The sequence below is a fragment of the Salmo trutta genome, chromosome 7 (assembly GCF_901001165.1).
Source record: "Salmo trutta chromosome 7, fSalTru1.1, whole genome shotgun sequence".
Classification (NCBI taxonomy): Eukaryota; Metazoa; Chordata; class Actinopteri; order Salmoniformes; family Salmonidae; genus Salmo; species Salmo trutta.
In genome coordinates this window covers 11,582,170-11,603,121 of record NC_042963.1, presented here as the reverse complement: position 1 = coordinate 11,603,121, position 20,952 = coordinate 11,582,170, and the positions used below count along the sequence as shown (strand labels likewise).

Below are 20,952 nucleotides of genomic sequence, written 5' to 3'. Positions count from 1 at the left end.
AGGTCTCTGAGCAGGCCAGTCAAGTTCTTCCACAACGATCTCGACAAACCATTTCTGTATGGACCTCGCTTTGTGCACGGAGGTATTGTCATGCTGAAACAGCAAAGGGCCTTCCCCAAACTGTTGCCTCAAAGTTGGAAGCACAAAATTGTCTAGAATGTCATTGTATGCTGCAGCGTTAAGATTTCCCTTCACTGGGACTAAGGGGCCTAGCCCAAACCATGAAAAACAGCTCCAGACCATTATTCCTCCTCCACCAAACATTACAGTTGGCACTATGCAGTCAGGCAGGTAGCGTTCTCCTGGCATCCGCAAATCCCAGATTTGTACATCGGACTGCCAGATGGTGAAGCGGGATTCATCACTCCAGAGGCCGCGTTTCCACTGCTCCAGAGTGGTGGTGAGCTTTACACCACTCCAGCCGACACTTGGCATTGCACATGGTGATCTTAGGCTTGTGTGCGGCTGCTCGGCCATGGAAACCCATTTCATGATGCTCCCGATGAACAGTTCTTGTGCTGGCGTTGCTTCCAGAGGCAGTTTGGAACTCGGTGGTGAGTGTTGCAACAGAGGACAGACGATTTTTACGCGCTTCAGCACTCGGCAGTTCCTGTTCTGTGAGCTTGTGTGGCCTACCAATTCCACTTCACAATAACAGCACTTACAGTTGACTGGGGCAGCTCTAGCAGGGCAGAAATGTGACAAACTGACTTGTTGGAAAGTTGTTATCCTATGACGGTGCAACACTGAAAGTCACTCAGCTCTTCGGTAAGGCCATTCTACTGCAAATGTTTGTCTATGGAGATTGCATGGTGGTGTGCTCGATTTTATACACCTGTCAGCAATGGGCGTGGCTGAAATAGCTGAGTCCACTAATTTGAAGGGGTGTCCACATACTTTTGTATATATAGTGTACTTTTAGTCTGAGAGTGCCATCCTTGAAGTTGTTTGTGCTGACGAGGGGCGTTGTAGAAAACAAAGTCATCATCGATTGGATCATCTCTAACTTATCAAAGCCATTGACACATTTTCAAACCACCGCTTTACCCTTGTGTGTTCTGCTCCCATCGTTTTCTGGACCAATCAAATGGCCCAGAATGTGTTGACATTCGGTGAAGGGTCTGGAGGTACTCAGATCCAAACTCATTGCCAGAGAAGAAACTAACGTCCGTGGGCGTGGCGTAGTGTTTGGCCGGAGAAAGGAGTCTGGGTAGCCAGGCAATAAAAACAGCACAGAAAATACCAAACTATTTAGACCTTATTCATCAACAACAAAAGCCCAAACCTCAGGAATTGTCTCTCTCTCTCAGTCTGCAGCGTTCTACGCAGAGAAAGAAAGCAGGGTCGTTCCATATGATTTCATTTACTTTCTGACTGCACCCCTTTTGATTTGAATGAAACCTTTCATACGTCTGCTTGTGGTAGAAGTGGTTAGGAAGGGACTTTTTGGACCTGAATGTCAAAACATTCAGGAGATAGAGAGCCTCAAAATGGACCCATTTTGCATAAAAACCACCCCATCTTTTGACATCCATGTTACATCGTCTGTTTTGTGTTGTGACCGTCAACGGTTGAGACGCAGCATACTCTTGAATTCAAGGGGTCATTTTAGTCTTAGAAATGTAAATCTTAGAATGGACCTATCCCTTCAGACCACAGCAATTTTGCTGGTACACCATTGAAATGTAAATTGAATTGAAACTTTTTACTTCCAATTGCTACCGGAAAGATGGCCGCTGGTTCATCCACCATCAAATGCCAAGTTGAATGGGAATGTCTATTCTATTGTCTATATTTCTGTGATTTCAATACGGTTCCTGTGGAGGAGTGACGGTTTGATTTAGAAACAACGGATATTCCCACTTAAGTCAACATTCTCTGACGTGTGGACCTCCAACAATCTTTGTGCTACCATTTGAAAGTTTGAACGTTCATTCACATTTTAGTACATTTATCAGCCAATACATGACACCCACCTTGTGTTCAAGAGTATGCTGTGTTTCAACCGATGGAAGGCACAATACAAACACCTCAGATGATGTAAAATAGGGTCTTAGCTACAACATGCTGTATATGAATCATTTTATTTTATTTTTTAGATAATTTACGTTAAAGCTTAAAAAATGAGTTTCATTAAAACACTTTTTTCCCCCTCAATAAATCATCAAATAGTTTGACAACCCTGTTTGTAAGCTTTCGAATTGATATCAGACTCAACCGTTTATCTTTTTCAGTGATAAAGACATGGATGTCTAATGGTGGGGTGGGTTTTATGCAACATGGCCTAACTTTGAGCACCTCCATCTCCTGAATGTTTTGGAAGTTAGGTTCAAAAAGTAACTTTCTGACCACTTCTACCATGGTCAAACACGTATGGATGGTTTCGTTTCGAATCAAAGGGGGTGCAGTCAGAAAGTGATTGAAATCATATGAAACGACCCACCAGCTAGATGCCTTAGTTTAGAGAAAAGGGAAAAAGGAGAAACAGGGTGGCCATTAAAGGCCCAGGCAACTAAATTACTGTAATGTGCTCTTAATTATGGTTATTAGGCCTGATTTTGTCTGTTAAATGCCTGGTCTGATCGCGAGCCTGGTGTCGCTGCAGGCCAAACCGCTCTCCGTGGTCTGACTCAGGCTGTCGGCCTGTTCTGTGGACTGATACAGAGAAGTGGTATTGTGAGGCTGTATAATGGCTGCTTACCTCATGCTGCCCTCTGCTTCTGGGTTTACTACTGCATTTATTAACGCTGATGCTCTCTCTCTCCTCTCTCCACAGTGTCCAGTGTCATGAAACTAAATCCACAGCAAGCCCCGCTATATGTAAGTACTCCACTTTAATCCCAAATCTGTCTGTGGTGCGTCCGAGGAAATGGATTCAACGCATCAAAACATATTATGGCTGTTTTCCATTGCTATTTAAAAAGTTATATTTTGGTGACATGTAAATGATATAGTGTTGTTGAAATATTTGGATTAAAGGAACCTAAGAATAAAAGAGAGAATTGCATTCATTAAATAGATAGATAGTACATAGGATGTCTGTGTACATAACATTGGGTTGAGTGAGTGACAGATAGAGGCCTGTCTGTTCTCTGTGACAGTGAGGGTGGGTTGGAGGGCTGTGCTGGGTAATTGCATGTTGGTGCTTTGTTTGGGTTAGAGCATGTTTCATTCGATTTACACAGGGTACGAGGCGCCCACGTGTCACAAGGGTGGCTGGGCTGGAGACATAACACTGTTACTAGATTATGTGGCAAACCTGTTAGACTCTGTTTAAACATGCAGGCGGTACCTCCCGGTAAAGCTGGTTGTCCGTGTTCACCCTGTGTGTTAAACTAGACCGTCTGGTCTATCTGAACATGGACATATAATGGCCATGTGTGTCTGTATGGTGGCGAGGTCCTCGCCCCGTCGTCTTAGTGATACCAAGTCTGCTTTGTAAACATAGTTTAGTATTGCTGCTCATATCCTAGAACCGAATGTGTGGGTTAAATAAGTTAAAGATTTGCTTCGACTTTGTTAAGTTGGTTTAAAAAAAAAAAAAAAGATGACAAAACATGTTGATGCATCCAGGCAGGGAGTGAAATGTGACACATCTCTGTAAAGTAACCAGTGCTTGACTTGGACTGAAATAGGTGCCGGTACTTATTTTGGGTACTGTTTATATTTAGGTGCAGGAACCCCACAATAAGTTTGAACTGTTATTCTATAAGAGGTGCAGGAACTCAAGAAGTAGAACATTTGAGGTGCCAAGTCAGGCACTGAAAGTAATTCCTAAGTGGGCCTTAAAACTGTGAGCGAAGCACTTTGTGTCCCTTTGACTTGGCAGTGCGACACCATTTTTAGGGTGCCAGTGAATGTTTTTAGCTGGCTTTAAGCACCAGCTGTCAGAGCAGCTCACAGATCACTGCACCTGTACATAGCCCATCTATAATTTAGCCCAAACTACTACCTCTTCCCCTACTGTATTTATTTATTTTATTTATTTTGCTCATTTGCACCATATTATTTATATTTGAACTTTGAACTTTCTTCAAACTACAAATCTACCATTCCAGTGTTTTTCTTGCTATACTTTATTTACTTTGCCGCCATGGCATTTTTTTGCTTTTACCTCCCTTATCTCACATCATTTGCTCACATTGTATATAGTCTTATTTTTATTTTTTTTCTACTGTATTTTTGACTGTATGTTGTTCACTCCATGTGTAACTCTGTGTTGTTGTATGTTGTCGAACTGCTTTGCTTTATCTTGGCCAGGTCGCAATTGTAAATGAGAACTTGTTCTCAACTTGCCTACCTGGTTAAATAAAGGTGAAATAAAATAAAATAAAAAAATGTTCGTTTTTGCTTCACATTGAGCTTTTTGAAAGTGTATTATTATCGAGATTTATTCCAAAAACAATGGGTATGCAACAATGGGTGTGCGAACCAAGCATTCAAAAAGTTGGTTGAATATTTGTGATGCGCAATTTAGTCATCATACTCTGTTTGAAAGAACGTTTCTAAAGGCTTTCCCAGAAAACCTTCCCAATGAAACGTTGACTAAAAAGTAGGACTACCCGACACAATGATATCATGATGATTTGAACCAATCGCGAGGGCATTTGTTTTGCAAACTCTGCCATCACATGTAGCCTACGCTGTACATTGTACAGTACAGCTAGCCAAACACAACAGTCTCTTACTAGGTGAGCAATTGAGTCTAAAGGGCAACTACACCCTCCAATTTCTGGTGATGATTGTTCCCAGACCTCAACGTGATCTCCTGATGTGGTCGTTGTGGATTTAGAATATCACATTTTTGACATTGTGCAAATGTTCATTTTCTTTTCTCCCTCCTAACAATCAAAGTACATATGATATTGTTAAGTTAATTCAAATGTAATTATTTGTATGTGGAGGGTAGGTTATTATAGGCTGTAGGCTACATGCTCATTCCGCAAATGAAAGATAACGTTTAAATGTTGCGGACATCATCCATTTCCCGGGCATGCTAATTTAAAAGACGGCTAGTCATAAATTAGCCTGGTTCTGTATGGAACCATGTTACGGGACACAGGTCAGGTCATTATTGCTGCGCAGCGTTGGGAAAAATTGGTGCCACCAAATCCTGCTGGTGCCATCAACTGAAAAAGTTGGTCTAGAACCCTGCTCACAAGTGGAGTCAATGGACAATGTTATCTGTGTGACAATCTCGGTGATGCGAATGGGAGGCCTGCGTGAGTTAGGGATATCTGAACCATCTCCGTGGCCTATTGTTAGTGTGTAGCATGAGTTAGCTCTAGAGGCCTGTAACTGGGTGTGTGGGTGTGGCTTTGGATGGGGCCTGGCTTCAAGTTGCCATTGGATCCCTGAGCTGAGCTTTCAGCTCGGCCTGTGGAGCAGAAGCGGGTAGACTAAAGAGAGGGGTAGGAGGGGGTTGTTGCTGTGTAATGTGTGGCCCGGCAGCGTCTGATTTCAGCGAGCAGCCACATGAAGAAGGGGATCAGCTGGGCTCAGTGCACACAGCTAGGTCTGGGCTCTCCTCTCCTCCCGGCAGAGCCTTCTGAGCATGCTCAGTACACAAACAGGAAACCCAGGGCCATCAGACATATAGTAGGAACAGGCTCCAGTCTTCCTCTGACAGCCAGGGGTTTTAATTGGGCAGAGGCAGGAGACGTCTGTGTCAAATCAGCACTCTAGATGTGGTTTAGGAAGGAGACGCCGTTTATACAATATGTGCTGATTCATCCTCATTAACAGGGAGGAAAGCAAACAGAACCTGATCACTCTGAGGATCCGATCCCAGCCCTCCTCTCCACCACAGATATTCTGTTCTCAGACACAAGATCAGCTATTACTACTCTGATCTAATTCGTTCATACAGACCTTAGCTAGCCTCAGATCTGTGGCCTGCTGTATTACCAAGGCTGGAAAGAGTACTGAAGTATTGTTACTTTAATTGCATTTTATTCAAGTAGAAGTAAAATTACTGGAGTAACAAAATGACTCAAGTAAAAGTAAAAAGTAGCATTTAAAAGTAATTGAGGGGTAAAAGTAATTGAGTTGCTTTTAAAATAAAACCATTGATCTTGATAATTAGCTAATTTCACTAAGGTTACCTGAATGTTGTTACACGTGATCTTTTCCATACATTCAACTCCCCCTTTCACTCACTCACCAGGAGTGGAAAGACTACTGAAATATCCTCATCAAGTAGAGGGACTGTTACTTCAATTACATTTGACTCAGGTAGACGTACTGTTACTTCAATTACTTCAGTTACTAAAATTACTCATTTGGAAAAATACTCAAAAAAGTACTCGGAAAACCTACTCAATTACATTAACAAGAGTAGTTGTAATTAGTACTTTACACCTCTGCGTATTACCTCATTTTGCAGCTCAGCACTTGCTTTAAAACTCTACTTGGCTGATTTACTGACGTCAATCAGTACTGACGTGTATCGTCCCCATTCTCATCGACAGGGCTGTAGTAGAGCAGGTTGAGAGCTTCAAATTCCTTGGCGTCCACATCAACAACAAATTAGATGGTCCAAACACACCAAGACAGTCGTGAAGAGGGCACGACAAAGCCTATTCCCCCTCAGGAAACTAAAAAGATTTGGCATGGGTCCTCAGATCCTCAAAAGGTTCTACAGCTGCAACATCGAGAGCATCCTGACTGGTTGCATCACTGCCTGGTATGGCAACTGTTCAGCTTCCGACCGCAAGGCACTACAGAGGGTAGTGCATACGGCCCAGTACATCACTGGGGCAAAGCTGCCTGCCATCAAGGACCTCTACACCAGGCAGTGTCAGAGGAAGGGCCTAAAAATTGTCAAAGACCCCAGCCACCCCAGTCATAGACTGTTCTCTCTACTACCGCATGGCAAGCGGTACCGGAGTGCCAAGTCTAGGACAAAAATGCTTCTCAACAGCTTTTACCCCCAAGCCATAAGACTCCTGAACAGCTAACCAAATGGTTACCTGGACTATTTGCATTGTGTGCCCTCCCCCTGCTACTCTCTGTTTATCTTATATGCATAGTCACTTTAACTATACATTCATGTACATACTACCTCAATTGTCCCGACCAACCAGTGCTCCCGCACATTGGCTAACTGGGCTATCTGCATTGTGTTCCACCACCTGCCAACCCCTCTTTTTACACTACTGTTCATCATATATGCATAGTCACTTCAACCATATCTACATGTACATACTACCTCAATAAGCCTGACTAACCAGTGTCTGTATATAGCCTTGCTACTCTTATTTTCAAATGTCTTTTTACTGTTGTTTATTTCTTTACTTACCTACACACACACACACACACACACACACACACACACACACACACACCTTTTTTTTCGCACTATTGGTTAGAGCCTTTAAGTAAGCATTTCACTGTAAGGTCTACACCTGTTGTATTCGGCGCACGTGACAAATAAACTTTGATTTGATTTGATCTCGTGACTAAAACAGTGTTCTCTGGAAGCATGCGACCTATCCCTCTTTGTGCCTGTTGTGGTGGGCCATGCTAACTAGAGGATTCTGTCAGGAGAGGGGAACTCTTAACACATTGTCTAGGAGTACCTCTCCTACACTCAGCCAGGTGTTGTCTTACCTTCCTCAGAACTAGAAAGCTGCAGATCAACGTGACTGAGATGTGCTGCAGTCTGTGGTCACGCTTTTTTGCTACCTTCCTGCCTGTGTGTCTGCTGTTTCCTGTGCATTACGTGAGGCCTGCCACCTTTCTGTTCTAAATATTGAACAGGGAACATAAAAACAAAAAACAAAGCAACAACTGAACTCAAGTAACCCCTTGTTCTAAAAGAAGACATTATATGTTAAGTGGTGTGAGTGCAGTTGATACGCTTTGAAACACATGGCTGGTTCGGCCCAGGGGGTTGCAGAACGAGAGAACTACACACGGAGAAGTTCATTCCTTTTCCTCTGTTGGTCTCACTCTCTTTCTCCCTCTGTTCCTGTCTCCTCACCTTAGACAATGAGACGGTGAGCTCAGAGTTTGCCCCCCTGGCCCTATGGTCCCCTCGCGCTGGGTGTGGTGTGAGTAGAGAGTCAGGAATGTAACAGGGCTGGGGCAAACCTCAGCATGTCGGCCACTCGTGACAGTGACTCATTCACATGTGCGCGGTGCGCTAGTGTGGCTGGGTTGTGTCTGTACAGGGACCCATTTCAGCAAGGGATCCTGCACATACAAGCTCACCTGATAAGTGTGTTGTAACTTGTATAATTTGAAGGCTCTGATTTTCAGCCGTCAGGGACAACTCTGGTCATGGCCTTGGTTAAGTGCTAAATAAGTTAGAGCAGGGGAACAGTGTGGCTATCAGATGCCCTGCCCTCTGTGGGTTTGATGGACTTGTTCCAGCCAAGAGAACAAATGTAGGAATACAGAGTCTGTGTCCTGCCCTTCTAGGAAGCCTGGGTGTGTGCTGTTGGGATACTTTATGCCCTTGGAGTAAAACAGCTGTCTCTGAAGAGGAGGAAACACACACGCACGCACGCACGCACACACACACACACACACACACACACACACACACACACACACACACACACACACACACACACTGGGTTCGAGAGCCACCCAGTCTTTTTTGGTGTGAGTGGTGTCAAGGTCAGTCTGTCATTAGAGTACCTCAGTAGCAGGCAGCCAGGCAGGAGCTCCTCCTTGGTCTGTCTCTCTCTGGGGTTATTTCCAGTCAGGAGCTCCTCCTTGGACTGTCTCTCTCTGGGGTTATTTCCAGTCAGGAGCTCCTCCTTGGACTGTCTCTCTCTGGGGTTATTTCCAGTCAGGAGCTCCTCCTTGGACTGTGTCTCTCTGGGGTTATTTCCAGTCAGGAGCTCCTCCTTGGTCTGTCTCTCTCTGGGGTTATTTCCAGTCAGGAGCTCCTCCTTGGTCTGTCTCTCTCTGGGGTTATTTCCAGTCAGGAGCTCCTCCTTGGTCTGTCTCTCTCTGGGGTTATTTCCAGTCAGGAGCTCCTCATTGGTCTGTCTCTCTCTGGGGTTATTTCCAGGCAGGAGCTCCTCCTTGGTCTGTCTCTCTCTGGGGTTATTTCCAGTCAGGAGCTCCTCCTTGGACTGTCTCTCTCTGGGGTTATTTCCAGGCAGGAGCTCCTCCTTGGTCTGTCTCTCTCTAGGGTTATTTCCAGTCAGGAGCTCCTCCTTGGTCTGTCTCTCTCTGGGGTTATTTCTAGTCAGGAGCTCCTCCTTGGTCTGTCTCTCTCTGGGGTTATTTCCAGTCAGGAGCTCCTCCTAGGTCTGTCTCTCTCTGGGGTTATTTCCAGTCAGGAGCCCCTCCTTGGTCTGTCTCTCTCTGGGGTTATTTCCAGTCAGGAGCTCCTCCTTGGACTGTCTCTCTCTGGGGTTATTTCCAGTCAGGAGCTCCTCCTTGGTCTGTCTCTCTCTGGGGTTATTTCCAGTCAGGAGCTCCTCCTTGGTCTGTCTCTCTCTGGGGTTATTTCCAGTCAGGAGCTCCTCCTTGGTCTGTCTCTCTCTGGGGTTATTTCCAGTCAGGAGCTCCTCATTGGTCTGTCTCTCTCTGGGGTTATTTCCAGGCAGCAGCTCCTCCTTGGACTGTCTCTCTCTGGGGTCATTTCCAGGCAGGAGCTCCTCCTTGGTCTGTCTCTCTCTGGGGTTATTTCCAGTCAGGAGCTCCTCCTTGGACTGTCTCTCTCTGGGGTTATTTCCAGGCAGGAGCTCCTCCTTGGTCTGTCTCTCTCTGGGGTTATTTCCAGTCAGGAGCTCCTCCTAGGTCTGTCTCTCTCTGGGGTTATTTCCAGGCAGGAGCTCCTCCTTGGACTGTCTCTCTCTGGGGTTATTTCCAGTCAGGAGCTCCTCCTAGGTCTGTCTCTCTCTGGGGTTATTTCCAGTCAGCATTTAGCATTTAGCATCACAAACAACCCAAGAATGCCTAAGAACATGCTAGACTAGAGGCAAACCACTCCAGACCCAAGAGCAGTGGAACCGTTGGAATCTTAGTGGAATGGTTGGAACATTTGTGCTGTGAACTTATCTTTCAAACGTCTGGTACACATGTAGTATTCGATAGCTTACATCATTAGGAACTCATAATCACGTGTTGAAATACATCAAAAGTATATAAAAAGGAGGAAGGGAAGCTCTACTAAGGTACACAATAGTAGATTTTGGTAGACACAAGGTGCTCTTTGGTAAACAAAGTTTAAAAACTCCTACGAGTTTCGCCTGCATGGAGTACGCCCTGACGAAGGCCATGCAACCGAATCGCGTCAGCGTTTTTCAACTTAGTTTCCATTCCATACAAATAAAGGCATTTGAATGGATTATATGAAGAGTGCCTTGGTCCTCCTTTCTTTAAGATACATAAAAAGTATATTTCACAAACCCCTGCAGGGTGGTCTATTGGCAAATGTTTTGGTTTAGTTAGTCTTTTTGCTCTTGCTCTCTTTCTTTCGGCTTCAACACCTGTTGTCTATATTGGGCTTTTACAGTAGAAGTGGCCCAAGGCCCAGTTTACCATTAGTGTGCATGCTCTTGCTCCTGAACAGCACTGCATTATACTGTCATGTTTTGATTCATTATTTTTTCCAACTAGTCTTTTTGTTGTCTTCAGCCTTTTGTCATTGTTGAGAAGCACTTCATGGTTTCACTTTGTATTGCTTGGATTTGTTTTAGACTGTGACCTTTTGTACTTTTGATTGCTTGAAATAAAATATTTGTCCTCAGAGGCCTTCCGATTGTCTTTATATCGCTGATGACAGTCCTGAAGCCTTTTCCCAAACAAGTCATACTGGCTGCTCAAATGATTTAATAGCTTTCTGTCACAGGACTTTGTCATTTGACCTCGGTCTAAAACCTGTCTAACTCCCTAGCCACTTTTACATAATGGAAAAAACCTTTGACTGTTCTAAATGAGAAAAATTAAAATTAAGTCTACTTCTTTCTCCCTCATCACGCCCAACTAGCATCTCCAAATAGAAGCCTCTGTTCAGAGTACAGGCTCCCGTAACCCAATCAGCAAGCCACATCTGCCGCCCTAGGGCCATGTCAACACCACGGAGTAGGACACATCACATCAACAGGTTAAGGAGGTGTGTCCTCCGCGTCAGTCAGAGCCGAGTCGAACACAAGACAGGGAGGGAGGGAGCTGCAGACAGACATGCTAGCTACCCTCCTCTTTTTGTGTTGCCGTCGGCTACTCATGTGGAAAATGGCTGCAGCAGTTGCAGCAGAAAGATACCATTACTAATCTCTTACTGTAAAACAAGGGTCTTTCTTTCAGATGATCGGCTCGACCACATAGAAAAAAAACAGACTTTTAAGATACATACATGAAGGTAAAGAGCTCCAGGCCAAATACGTTTTGCACCTACACTATATATTCAAAAGTATGTGGACACTCCTTCAAATTAGTGGATTCGGCTATTTCAGACACACCCTTTGCTATAAAATCGAGCACACTGCCACGCAATCTCCATATGTAAACATTGGCAGTAGAATGACCTTACTGAAAAGCTCAGTGACTTTCAACAGGGCACCGTCATTGGATGCCACCTTTCCAACAAGCCTGTTCATAAAATTTCTGCTCTGCTAGAGCTGCCCCGGTCAACTGTAAGTGCTGCTATTGTGAAGTGGAATTGGTAGGCCACACAAGCTCACAGAACGGGATCACCGTGCTAAAGCGTGTAGCGAGTAAAAATCGTCTGTCCTCGGTTGCAACACACAATACCGAGTTCCAAACTGCCTCTGGAAGCAATTTCAGCACAAGAACTGTTAGTCGGGAGCTTCATGAAATGGGTTTCCATGGCCGAGTAGCCACACACAATCCTACGATCACCACGCACAATGCCAAGCGTTGGCTGGAGTGGTGTAAAGCTCACTGCCATTGGACTCAGGAGAGGTGGAAACTCGTTCTCTGGAGTGATGAATCACGCTGCACCATCTGGCAGTCCAACGGATGAATCTGGGTGTGGCGGATGCCAGGAGAACGCTACCTGCCCGAATGTGTAGTGCTAACTGTAAAGTTTGGTGGCGGAGGAATAGAGGTCTGGGGCTTATTTTCATGGTTTGGGCCCCTTAGTTCCAGTGAAGGGAAATCTTCATGTTACAGCATACAATGACATTCTAGACGATTCTGTGCTTCCAACTTTGTGGCAACAGTTTGGGGAAGGCCCTTTCTTGTTTCAGCTTGACAATGCCCCTGTGCACAAAGCGAGATCCATACAGAAAGAGTTTGTCAAGATTGGTGTGGAAGAACTTGACTGGCCTGCTCAGAGACCTGACCTCAACCCCATCGAACACCTTTGGGATTAATTGAAACATTGACTGGGAGCCAGGCCTGATCGCCCATCATCAGTGCCGACCTCACTAATGCTCTTGTGGCTGAATGGATGCAAGTCCCCGCAGCAATGTTCCAACATCTAGTGGAAAGCCTTCCCAGAAGAGTGTTATAGCAGCAAAGGGGAAACCATCTCCATATTAATGCCCATGATTTTGGAATGAGATGTTCTACGAGCAGGTGTCCACATACTTTTGGTTGTGTGGTGTATACAAGATGCTGGGGGTTTTCTGTCCTCAGGCAGTTGGTTCTAAGCACAGCTGTGTGTTAAACAGTGCTAGCATAAATGATGCGAGAGCTTTCCCGTTGGTTCTAAGCATAGCTTTATGTTAAAGTAAGTACTGCAGTGTTAGCCTATATGGTGAGAGAGCCTTTCATACTATATTCCCCTGTATTGTGCCTTTCCTCCTCTAACCGCTTGTCATCAGCCACAGAGAGACCAGCTGACTGGCATTCAGCACTGAAGGATGTGGCTTTTACAGTCTGTCCAAAGTCAACAGACGTGTCCACATACGCCCACTGACCGTCATTGAACACGCACTATACTAAGCTAGCTAGCTAGCCGCTACAAAGGCTACAATTGGTAGCTCCGGACACGTTGCGTGTATTTGGGAATTGTTTTTTTGCGTGTGACTGAGTAAGCTAAGCATTCTTCTTACCCATGACATGTGTGTTTCCCACATGCATTTTTCTATCTTCAGTGTTTATTTCTGTATGAAAAGATCCTGCCACTGAAGGAGAGAGATGGGTTATTTGGACTAGTCAGTACCTTTCTGTCCCCTTATCTGTTATTCCTGCTGCATGTGATAAGGTGGATATGATGTGGAGTTGTGAGGAAAACAACAGAGGGCAGGCAGACAGCTCCAGCAGTACAGTGCTTTGGACCGGCCCACGTGTAACCTAGAAATAAGGAAACAGGAAACATAGTCGTCCTCCAATCTTACCTTCTTCCTCTCAGGCTGAGGGTCTTGCTGTGTGCAGCTGGCTGTCACACTGGACCATGCACTGGGTGAAGCGGAATGACAGGTAGTCATGTGTTTACACTGGGTCCCTCAATATAACAGACCTGTCAGAGAACTGCACAGAGCCTGGTTGTAACTCCAGGCTGGGGGCTCTATCAATTTGAAGAGTTCTTAGTATAAAGAGGTCTCTAAAAAAAAGAATCCTTCATTATAACACACCGATGCAAGAAGGCACACACACACACACACACACACACACACACACACACACACACACACACACACACACACACACACACACACACACACACACACAAACAAACAGACACGCACACTCGTGCAATACACTGTAATTAAATAAGGCGGGGTAATTATTGTTTTAGCAGGGTTTGTTTTTATGTATTCAGTCGAGTATTCCACCCTACATTATGGGTTGATAGTGCTATAATAAAACACAGCCTCTTCCTACCGTAATATACAGGTGTTGATACCTGCCCGTGGGTCTTTTTGTTCTCCTATATTTCTGTGTTGGTTTCTCCTCTGGTTTAGAATAGGGATGGGGGGACTCAATACAGTAGAGCAGTGTTTCCACTGGAAAATGTGTTAGCTGTGGGGGACAGTTAGTGGTATTGGGGGGTTTAAGGAGGGGTGTCCCCCTTTTTTGGGGGTGTTCTGGGGTCCTCCCCCCCAAAACAAAATATGTATAAGTACTGAAAAGCTTGGTTCTGGTGACTTTTTAAAATCAAAAACTCAAATAAACCATCTAAAATATAATTTCCACCCCCAGAAATGAGCTCAATAACGTATCGGTAAAATTATTATAGTATACAGTCTGCAATTTAAGGTTGAGTGTTGCAAAAGAAACACAACAGAGACCTTTCTGAAATAAAAAAGTTTATCTTGACAAAATGAACAGAGGAACATTTGACTGAACATGAATTGAGCCCACTAATTCATGTTCATCACAAAAGGAGAGCGTTGGAAATGTCTTTTCAGGTTCTGACAAAAACCTTGTTCTAACAGCATTTGTCAGAGCACTTTATTCTTCTGGGCCTTTGGAAAAAGATTTCCAACGCCCTCCTGTAATTGAGCTCCTTGATGGGGGGGGGGGGGGGGCAGCTTTATCATTACCGTCAGCTGGTCCAACCCCTGAAATACAGGTGTTTACCCTCTCACTAGAGAACGCAGCCTGAGGTCCCAACACACCCCAGAATCTCCAAGGGTTGAAACCTTCGGTCTAGGCTGTCCTGGACCAACAAGATATGGATCCATAACCTAATTAGTTTCTCCAACACACATGATGTAACATTGGTTTCATCACAGCATTTGAAAACACATGTTTTTACCTCCTCTCTGAACCAAGCCCAGAACTGCTCCCAGGTCTTGGTCATCTCCACCTGGCCTCTCCCTCTCCTCCTTCTCCTTGATGTTGAATGCACCCACACCCTTTGGGTCATCGAGGTCCTGGTGGAGTTGGCTCAGAAATAAACACATAATGCTGTACAGACTAAATATGCACATTTTGTGTTTAGCCCTTAGCCCTTAGCTAGCTAACGTTAGTCAAACAAACAAGCTAACGTACCTTTCTTGCAATTTCTCATACAGGAGCACTCTGAGGTGATTCAAGTGAATTGTGTTTCGCGCCGCAGAGCGTCTGTATTGAGCACTGGTCACAGGCGCACCGTTTTTCTTGGATTGCAGGCTGCCTGCAACAGCTCACAGAGCTAAATAACCTTCAGAACACAGAATGGATTATCTAGTTACTAAGAAAAGAGAATGTGCCTTACAGAAGTTTATTGAAACTATGTTTGGTAGAAATATATTATGTTTCTTTTGGTGTAGCGGCAATGATTCTGCCCGTGGCGCAGCGCCACACTTAAATGAACGCAGAGGAAACTGCAGTAGAGTATCGCAATATAATCTTTGCCGATTTTATATTGATACTGTGACTCCACAGTATCGTTATGTGAAATACAAAAAAAAAAAACTTTTTTTTAGCTAACTTTAGCTAGCGCTAGTCAGTTATAACTATAGGTTATCCTCCATCTTCTTTTTAAATGTTTTAAAGAGTGTGCCAACATGTTTTGAGCACTTTTATCCCCAAAACTGATTTCCTCATGCTCTCTCTTGTCTTTCTGCCGCAGACATATACAGAGCAATATGTTTGGAACATTTAATCACAATCAAATCGCAGTACTGAATTGCAATACATATAGAATTGCAATACATATCGTATCAGCACCTATGTATTGTGATAATATCGTATCATGAGGTCCCTGGCATTTCACAGCCCTAGTTTAGAGAGGAGGTCATTTTCTTTGCCATTCTGTTGTAAGCTCTAAAAATGTAAACTATGTCAATCAAACTATGTGGCTCAAATGTACAGTATAACTGTATTTCCATTTGTCTGTCTTTTTCCAGGGTGAGTGTCTTCTGACAGTGCAGCTGGGTGATGAAGATAATTTGGAGGATGAGGAGGATGTAGAGTTCTACCTGCTGTTTGCTGGCACCAACCAGAGGCACCTGACCAGCACCTTGAGGATCAGCCATGTCACCCTGCAGGCCGTGTGCCCAGGTAAGTCCCACAATGCACCACAGGGCGTACAGGTCCCAAACATTCCATTGAACAGGCCAATGGAAAGTGCAGTAGTACTGCCACACTGCAGGCCGTCTGTCTTCACAATACTTAGAGTCGTATTGTATCCGTTGCCACACTGTACACCACACATGGCTACTCAAGCTCACACAATCCCACACACCCGCAGCCCAATGACTTACCATACCACCAGGAGTCCTGGGAATATGACAGACTAATAATTCACTCTGAGACAGTCAAACACACACTGCACTTATGGCTAGAGACCTCTAATTGCTGTTGATGTTCGGAGACATTCCATCTTAATGTAACGGATGTCGGAAGTGGAGGAAAACCTGACAAGGCTTTAGAGAAGTAAACACAGATACATTCAGCTCCTGAAAGCCTTGCCCCGAGCGTGCGTGCATATTGACCCTAGGCACCTGTATAAGGACATGCATTTCCACTCCTTTCCCTTAGTATTAAACAGAATGGAATAACTCAATCCTAATCTCTAAAATCCCTTTTCCCAAAGTAGTAAACACACCATAGCCTAATAAATACCTCCACAAGCCTTGCTATCATCAGTCAGCCTTACAGTGTGTGTCCGCGTGCTTGGCCAATCCAGTAAGCCATTTTCCCCCAATGTCGGGATACCTTATCTAGACTATCTACAGTACGGTTCATCCCTGCTGTCGCAGCGCTAAATTAGGTAGAACTGGATGTGCTGTAGACTGTTTAAAGGTTTCCCTCTGTGTGGTTTAGTGGCTATTATGTCATCTACATAATATAAAATGACCTCACAGCGTAGCTACGGTACATTTCTTCATCCTGTGGAAAGAGCCACAGCAACAGCAACCGTGTCGTTGACTCGTTGACATACACAAAACTCCGTGGCTCAGTGCGGTGCCAGACAATTAGGGAAGACGCGGCGTGAAAGTGAAATAAACGTCTGTGTGTTCTGACAGATGGACGGCTAGTTGACGGAGAGGGTCCTAATGAGGCCGGAGGAGGGGAACAGAGCGGGGTGGAAGATTCCAGTGGAAGGGCTCCAAGTGCGTCCCAAATGGCACCCTATTCTCTATTTACAGTGGTGCACTACTTTTGACCACGGCCCACAGTATAGGCAGTATGGTGGTGTTTGGGACAATCTGACTGTAACACATGCCACTGTGCAGCAGCAGCTTCTTGGCACGGCCTGCGTAATCAATCCAGTGTAAGAACACAAAGGATTTTGGCCAGTGCATCAAGACCTTCAAATGAAGAAGAGCTTCAGAAAGCTCTGTCATCTTCCTCAGGTGCACTACTGTCTCCCTCACAGAGCTCTGCCGCCGCCGGTGGTCCCGGCTCTTGTTATAGTGAAACTGATGGTTGCTAGGACGTTTTTATCAACAGGAATTAAACATTGACATTTTTTTTTTTTTACCCCACGGGACAGTCGGACGAGAGATGGGGTTTTAAACAACATTCTGGTGCTGGACAGTGGTACTGGTTGTGTGTTTGTCCGTTTGTCTGTGTGGCAGATCCGTTTGGATTAACCAAGTCTTCTATAGTTACACGAACGCACACATACACATACACATATACGCACGCGCGTGCGCGCGCACACACACACCACTCTTCATGGGCAAATAGAGACAATGTACATGGATTTTCAGCTAATGATGTGTGCTTTTTGCTTCCACTGAAATGGGACAAACCTCTTGGCAGCTGACACAGGAATGTTGCCTTTGTTTATGACTGCTTCTCTTCTACATGTACACCACTCTCCCAGTCCTTGGAAATACATTGTCACAATGTGAGAACTTTGCTCCATAATTATATCTGTCTCAGTCTGGTCATTGGTAGTAAAGCATGTTTTCATCCACCGGGTGTTTATGTCTAGGCAGCCTTACCAGAAGATGCCCTAGAGATAAATCCAAAATATATTTTTGTCCGACAGAAAAGTTGTTTTTATATTTAACCCCGGCTTCAGTTATCACCCTGATCACCATGCATGGTCCGTGTAAAAACATGGCTGACATGTGGCATATTGATGATGGCGTGATGGCTGCCCCAGCTCGGATTTATCTATGTTTGTGTTGTGTGCATGGACGTCAGCAGAGCCATGAATAGGAGTGGGTGGGCCTCCTGAATGTTTGCGTTCTGTCCCCCCTGTCATGTGTCATGACTAATATGAGCTGTCAATAAAATAAGGCTCTCACATGGCCTTTTGCTGTGGAGTCCATTCATTTTCAGAACAGGGAGGGACATAGTAAAGGAACAGAACAGTACATCATGTCACTAGGCCATGTTTTAACCCTTTACCCTCGTGGGAATTGGCCACTGGGAATGGATAGGGCTACATGGAAATGTTTCTTACAGAAGAAATATGAAAAACATAACCATGATAGCAATTGAAAGTTTGGGAAAATTATTAGACCAAAGTTGAGGACAACAGTTCACCTGACAAGAGTGAATCCAAACATTACACTGTTGATTTTATGTGCATTTTACATTTACTGTACTTTTCGCCACATTCTGAAAATACTCTGGATACATTCAGTTACACGATACGACTATTCCTGGAAAATGTGGGGTAAGTTAAACATAAGACGAAGAAATGCTAAGGGTTTGAGTGAGAGGACTAACTGGTGTCTCCAAGGGGCCACACCTCTCCAAAGTGTGCACAGTTCCAAAGTCATTTCAATGCACTTTTGTGACTCAAAATAGAGTCTTCAACTACAGTATAAGGTGCCTATTTTTTTTTAGCTCTCCTAGCTGTGCCGTTGAGAAACTAGAGCAAGCGCACTTGCCACGGTTTTGTTTGGAACACAGCCCTGCATCACACAATCACTGTTGTTTACACAATCCAAAAAACGGCCCATTATAAATGTTCTATTGCCAACATGACTGGCTAAGTTCTAAAATACGATATTACAGTGTTAGGCCTTCACAGGGCAATTCAGAGAAACAGATCGTACTGTTGGTGCGCATGGAAAGGAGTGGTGTGCATTCAGGTGGTTGTTTTCTTCGCAGTAGACAAACATAGGCTCATTATGTTCAGGACAACCCGGGGTATGACGCCATGTCATCTTGTAACTGTTCATCAAACATAGTGATCATAAACGTCGACACTGTATATGACATGAGTTTTATGATATGGAAATGTGATGTGTTTGGCTTGCTCGTATGACATCAAAGCAGTATTTATTATAATCCTCACCGTCTCATCTTTCAGAATACGTCGAGTGCTCTTAATTTACAGCATTTCCCTCACTCAGACAACAAAACATTTCCAAAAGTTGCCCAATTACCGGGAGGGATTTTCAAGCCGCATACGGGTACGAGTGTAAAGGGCTAGACACTTTTCATAGATGCTAACAGGTTTTGATGGTTATTACCCTGTTTGCGACACCTGTAGCTAATGGATATTCCTCTGATTGTGAGAATAGCATATTTACCTGTTGGTTCACAGGCTTCTTCAATAATACACCTTTAAATATAATTCAAAAGGTCTGTTTAAAGGTCCACTGGGAGGGAGGGTAGATTCATGTTTGTCCACTCTGAAACCTGTTGACACCAGCCAAGTTATTTGGGCAAGCTAAGTGGTATTTCGCCTGCTCTGTCACTTCTACCCGTACTTAAACGCTGAATGTTTCCTTTTCATTCCACTGGTGTTTTTTAAAACTATTCATTATCAAAGAGGGTTTCATGTTTGGACCTTGAGCATCTTAGCAACCAGAGAGGTCACAGAAATCTCACGGCAGCATTGCAGCGGGACAGTAGAGCTTGTGCCTCTTTTTTCTAGGCTCAACTGAGCTGTCTAGGCCGATACACACTGTAAACTCACGCTGTAAACTCACGCTGTAAACTCACACTGTAAAGTATTTTGGCATGTCTGAAGCATGTGTATGTACAGTAAAAGACAGGTCCCTCAGCCCATGCTTGTATGTAAAAAGTAAACTAACCCCTTCTCTCTTCCTTCTCTTTCCTAGCCCATGACTGCTCTGAGTCGGTGCAGGTCACGCTGTGCTCGGCGCGGCCCGGCGGCTCCGTGGATCCCGTGGCTGAGGAGCGCTTCCAGTTCGTCCAGGACCTGGCCTTCGACATGGCCCAGTTCCTGGTGAGCGCTGCGGGGCAGGCCGACGGTCTGGAGGGGGCGCTGCTGCTGGACGAGTGCCAGATCCCGCTGCAGGAGTGTGAGCGGCTGGACGACAGCCTCTCCCTGGCCCTTAGACACCTGGCCCTGCCCCAGGGGTGGAGCGTCCTGGGCACCAACGTGGGCACACCACCAGGTACCAACCTGGACAACAGCATAGGTGAGTAGGGATAGGGCCTCAGCTTTGTGCGTCACCGTGCACCTATTTGTGAGTGCTTCTCACGGTGTGGTCTGCTTTATTCGCTCTTAATGTGTCTGTAGATTTCATACAGTATGTGCTGCTGTGTTCGGTTCACGCCTCAGTGAGGTAATTAAGTAGACTGAGAGACATTTGTTCCTGTCCTCCTGAGCTGAGAGGTGATTTGGCCGGGTTCCCGTTCTACTGAATGAGCAGTAGAACACGCCCACCGGGGGGTTCACTAACTCCAGCTCCGCCTCCCGGGCATAAAATCTGCTCCAGCCACTCACGGCCTCCGGAGAAAGAGCCGGTCGTGGTAACGACCAATCAGAGGTCACTTTGTTGCCTTGTGTTATTATTTGGGGGGGGGGGCTCTGACATTTCAATCCCACTGCAGTGATTCTGTTAATTGGCACACAGGAATCCTGCCAGTGAGAGGAGTGAGAGTCTGACCAGAGAGGTCTGCCCTAGTGAGGAGAGGAAGGGCTCTGTCTGAGAGAGGGAGGTTGCCATCATGCCCCAGTGTCCCCTGGGATAGCTCCAGTCCTCCCTCCTGATGTTCTTGGCTGGGCTCTCCGGCTGAGTTTAGACCCACTTTATTTCCTCCTCTGTGTTTCTGTTTTCTGCTCCTATTGGGTCGTCATAAGTCGGGAACGCAATGTCAGATATGCTAAAAACAAACATTCCCACCCAATGAAGAAGTGGGCAGTAACCAACAGTGTTTATTTGGTCTATTAACCGGAGCCTGGGACTTGTTCTGGAGCTCAAA

At 45.1% G+C, this 20,952-nt stretch overlaps 1 protein-coding gene across 7 annotated transcripts in view; it reads left to right on the top strand.

Annotated features, from left to right (window-relative positions):
* Positions 1-20,952, top strand: part of akap13 (A-kinase anchoring protein 13) — a 95,596-nt gene that overhangs the window by 16,743 nt on the left and 57,901 nt on the right. For all 7 annotated transcript variants that reach the window (XM_029757971.1, XM_029757972.1, XM_029757976.1 and 4 more), the window contains exons 2-4: positions 2,777-2,820; positions 15,711-15,864; positions 19,842-20,165. In XM_029757971.1, the coding sequence (XP_029613831.1) occupies positions 2,788-2,820; positions 15,711-15,864; positions 19,842-20,165 (511 nt within the window). In that variant the 5' untranslated portion in view covers positions 2,777-2,787. The remainder of the gene's footprint in view (positions 1-2,776; positions 2,821-15,710; positions 15,865-19,841; positions 20,166-20,952) is intronic.